The sequence below is a fragment of the Oratosquilla oratoria genome, chromosome 18 (genome assembly GCF_046742065.1).
Source record: "Oratosquilla oratoria isolate Oo_2021 chromosome 18, ASM4674206v1, whole genome shotgun sequence".
Lineage (NCBI taxonomy): Eukaryota > Metazoa > Arthropoda > Malacostraca > Stomatopoda > Squillidae > Oratosquilla > Oratosquilla oratoria.
This window is the reverse complement of record NC_134794.1, coordinates 64666449-64671448: the sequence shown is the minus strand read 5'-3', so window position 1 is coordinate 64671448 and position 5000 is coordinate 64666449. Positions and strand designations below refer to the sequence as shown.

At 42.8% G+C, this 5000-nt stretch overlaps 1 protein-coding gene across 2 annotated transcripts in view; it reads right to left on the bottom strand.

Annotated features, from left to right (window-relative positions):
- The window catches only part of LOC143035340 (uncharacterized), a 481331-nt gene that overhangs the window by 134735 nt on the left and 341596 nt on the right, over positions 1–5000 (bottom strand). For both annotated transcript variants that reach the window (XM_076202313.1, XM_076202314.1), the window contains exon 4: positions 38–291. In XM_076202313.1, the coding sequence (XP_076058428.1) occupies positions 38–291 (254 nt within the window). The remainder of the gene's footprint in view (positions 1–37; positions 292–5000) is intronic.

The following is a 5000-nucleotide window of genomic DNA, read 5'->3' as shown; positions in this document are numbered from 1 at the left end:
GCCAGAAGCAATGCAGCGAGACACAGCACGTCCTTACCTTGAGCATCTTCCCCAGCTGGACCACTTGGCCCATTCGGACATGACCTCGTTGACGTGCGGCAACGGTCCGATGTGGGAGGGTCTTTGCGAGAACTGGGACCAACTGCGGTGGGTCTTGGAGGACCAATAGTAAGCGGGCAACCCACGGTTCGAACTCGTAATGTGGGTGGTTGTCTTCTGTCGAGTGTACTGGTGACGGTGGCGCTGACGGTCGGGTGAGGACGAGGCTGGCTGCAGCATGGTCAGCATGACCTGAGGAGGAAGAGTATTTACGCTATTTCACAGGTTTCAGCATCATTAGCATAGTTAACAATACTACTAATAAAAATGATAATATATGCGAGAAATAATAATAAAAAATATAGTAAGAATAGTAATGACAATAATAATAAGTGAAAATAATAAAATAATAATAACAATAATAATAAGAGTAATAACAATGATAATGATGGTAATAACAATAACAATGATAATGGCAATAATAATGATAATAACAATGACAATGACAATGAAAATAATGATAATAATAACAATAAAATAATACTGATGAACCTTGTGGATGAAGGTACGCCGCACCAAAAAGAAAATGTGAGGGAATTATACACACATGCATATATATATATATATATATATATATATATACATATATATATATATAGACATATATATATATGTACATATATACATTCGTACATTTTAACAGCCATATTGTACTTTAATTCTAAGCCATCAACAACGGGAGACCCAATGGAGGCCACAACCAGAAATTGAAATGTGGTACTGCCGAGGACTTGAACTCAGCTATCACATGACAAGTGCACATAGACTTATCAACTACGCTATCAAGTGTAGTTGGTGAGTCAATGCGCACTTGTCATATGATAGCTGAGTTCGAGTCCTCGGCAGTACCACATTTCAATTTCTGGTGTGGTCTCAATTGGGTCTCCCGATGTTGATGGCTTAGAACTAAAGTGAATTGTGGTTGTTAAGATGTATCTCTAATCATTGGGACCCATTCAGTAAAGTATATATATATATATATATATATATATATATATATATATATATATATATATATATATATATATATATATATATATATATATATGTATATATATTATATATATATCTATTTATATATATATATATATTATATATATATATATGTGTGTGTATATTTGTGTATATATATGTATATATATACGTATACATATATGTATATATCATATATATATATTTATTATACATATATATATATATATATATATATATATATATATATATATATATATACATAAAATATTGATTAACTCGTCCTAAGTCTTTCATTAGCCCTAATCTTTCTCTTTCTCTCCCTCTCTCTTTCTATTGATGAGGATGATGGATGATGAGCCTAATGCGGCAGGAGGTGCTGAGTAACTACGGCCGAAGCCGTTACCTTGGCCCTAAGATGTGTTCAGGGGGATGGGGGGGGTTAAGGTAAAAATAAATCTGTATCTTTAGCGGAAAACCTCCCTGATTGGCTTCCCATTGTCTCCTATGCCGGCGTCCCTTAGTGACTTTATTCTGGCCACGTTCAGGTAGGATTTTTATGGAGTGAGGATGAGGAGGGGAGGTGGAGGTGGAGGAGGGAGGGGTAGGTGGTCAGGAAGGTGGAGGTGGATGAAGAAGGAATGGAGTACGAGGAGGATGAGGAGGAGGAGAAAGGCGAGGAGGAGGAAGAGGAGGAGAAAGGCGAGGAGGAGGAAGGCAAGGAGGAGGAGGAGGAAGGTAGGTAGGAAGAGGAAGAGGGGAGGGAGGGGAAGGAGAGACGGAGGGAGGGGTCAGGAGGATAGGGAGGAGGAAGAGGAGGAGAAAGGTGAGGAGGGACGGGGGGTGGAGGAAGAGTATGAAAGTGGAAAGAAGGAAGAGTAAGAAGAGAAAGAGAGGAGGAGGAAGAAAGAAGAGGAAGAAAAAAAAAGGATAAATAAGAAACAGGGAAGAAAAGAGGAGGAAGACGGAGAGAAATAAAGTCAAGCCTTTGTTCTCTCTCTCTTTCCCTCTCTCTCTCTCTCTCTCTCTCTCTCTCTCTCTCTCTCTCTCTCTCTCCCTCCCTTCCTCTATCTCTCTCTCTATCTACCTCTCTCTCTCTCTCTCTCTCTCTCTCTCTCTCTCTCTCTCTTTCTCTCTCTCTCTCTCTCTCCCCACCCCAAGAACGACGACGTGGCATTGCACGATTCGGATGAGATATGGGCTGACGAGGTAAGGAAAAGGGGAGAGGAGGAGGAGGAGGAGGAGGAGGAGGAGGAGGAGGAGGAGGAGGAGGAGGAGGAGGAGGAGGAGGAAGAGGAGGAGGTGTATGTATGCGGTAGTCTTGGTGAAGTGGAAGATGAGGAGGAAGGGAGCAGAAGAGGAGGAGGAAGAGAAGGAAGAGGGGTAAGAAGAAGAGAAGTAGGAGGAAGAGAAAGAGGAGGAGGTGGAGGAGGAAGAGGGGGTAGGAAGAAGAGGAGGAGGAGGTGGGGAAGAAGAGGGGTAGAAGGAACAGAAAAGAAGAGGAGAAGGAGGAAGAATAGGAATCGGAGGAGGAGGGGAGGAGGAGGGGAGGAGGAGGGGAGGAGGAGATGGAAGAGAATGAAGAAGAGAAGGTAAATGATAATAAAGAGGAGGAAGGGGATAGGAGGAAGAAGAAGAGGAATAGGAGGAGCATGTGGAGGAGGAAGAGGAGGGTGAAAAAGACGAGTGGGAAGAGAAGGAAGAGGAAGAAGAGGAGAAAGAAGACAAGAAAGAAGAAGAGGAGAGCAAAATAAAGAGGAGAAAGCGGAAGAGGAGAAGTGGAGGAGGAGAGGGAAGAAGAGGAGGAAGAGGAGAGGGAAGAAGAGGAGAGGGAATAAAAGGAGGAGGAGGAAGATGAGGAGGAATATAAAGAAGGGGAGGGTGAAGAGGTGGAGAGGGAGGAGGAGGAGGAAGAGGAAGAAAAATAGGAGAAGAAGGGAAGGAAGAGGAAGAAAAATAGGAGAAGAAGGGAAGGAAGAGCAAGAAAAATAGGAGAAGAAGGGAAGAGAAAAAAACAGAAGAGGGGGAGGAAGAGGAGGAGGGGAGGGGAGAGGAGGGGAAGGGAGGGGAGGGGAGAAATCCACTTAGGCCACGCGTGAGGGGGAGGGGGAGGGGGAGGGGGAGGGGGTAAAATACATGGAAAATGGGAGTGAGGGAGAGAGGACGGAATTCATGAAGGAAACAACGAGAGAAGAGGAAGAAGAGCAGAGGAGAGGAGAGGAGAGAAGAGGAGAGGGTGGGGGAGGGGAGTAGGTGGTTGGGAAGGTGGAAAAAGATGAAGAGATAAAGAGTGATGGAGTGGGGGGAGTAGGGGATAGGATGGGGGAGTGGGGGAGGGGGGAGGAGTGGGGGAAGGTGGGGGGGGAGGGGTACGTCCTGGCACTGTGACGTCAACTTCACAACCGTTACTGTGAAACATTCTCCTGTCGATTTTCCCCGTCTCCAGAACATAAATAAACAAATAAATATATCAATAAATAAACAAATAAATAAGTACTAAAAGATCTTCATCCCCTTTTAAGGGGGCTGGCCTAAACAAAGTCCACACTCACCCTCTCTAATAGAGCAAGTACCATTCGGGAAAAAAAAAAAAAAAAAAAAAAAAAAAAAAATATATATATATATATATATATATATAAGTAAACATAAATAGTCGAATAAATTAAATAAAACAAACAAGTAAATAAATACATGAATAAGTAAATGAATATATTAATCAACCCCTAAAAATTAAAACAAACAAACCAATCCATAAACCCTCTCAGTTGCTTTAACCGACTACACTATCAACCAGAGCCTTAAATCCGGTCAGCGGGCAATTCAGCCTCTCCGGATATTGTGTCCGTGTCTGTGTGTCTGTGTGTGTCTCTGATATTGGACACGTTCCCTTGCTCATCGGGCGGCCAGAGTCCATTAATATTCGCTATATTACGAACAGCTGACAGAGGCTCTGGACAGATCGTCTATCGTTGGTTGCTGCAAGGGAGAACTGTTTTGGGTCACCAAAGAGAGGAAGGACGAGATTAGGGAAGGTAGGGTAACAGGCATGGGCAAGGTTAGGGGGGCAAGAAACAAAGGGATTTTAAGAAAAAACAAAACAAAAAACAACAACAACAAAACAACGAATGAATAGTATCTTAGCTCCTTGTGGATGAAGGGCCATCCCTCTCTCCCGCCACACTGCCCGGGTCAAAAACAATGTAGTAAGACACAGCACGTCTATAGCGGGGCCAGCCACTTTATTTACAAGGCGACCCTCCCTCTTCGGTCGTCCTCTCATATTCACTCCTTCCACCTCTGCCTTCCACATTCCTTTTGCTGGTCTTACCTCACTCATTTTTTCCATATGTCCAAACCATCCCAGCACTCTTTCATCAGCCCTATCTGCCAAGTCCCTTTGCACTCCAGCTCTCCTCTTCACCTCATTTCTCACTCTACCCATCCACAAAATAAACAAAAAACCCTCCGTGAGGACACGAGAGAGAGAGAGAGAGAGAGAGAGAGAGAGAGAGAGAGAGAGAGAGGAGAGAGAGAGAGAGAGAGAGAGAGAGAGAGAGAGAGAGAGAGAGATAGTAAATATAAATGATAAATGCATAACTGAAGATAATGATGAGCATACAGATAAAAAGAACGAAGGAGACTGGAAGAGTTCACAAGGCCTAGACTAGGCAGTTCCATGTCTTTTACCACCTATCATCCCTATCCATAAAGTTATCTATTCTTTTCTTAACTAATAGTTTCAGCGCTCAGTAACTATATGGTCACTGAATCTATAACATTCGTAAACCAGTTCTCTCCTATTTCTTTCATAATCTATGTAAATTTATCCAATTTAAATTCTTATTCCTATGAGTCCTGCCCTGTTGTCATTATATGACCTTGTCTGCTATAGATTGACTACCCATAATAAGGATTTATGAAATGCATAT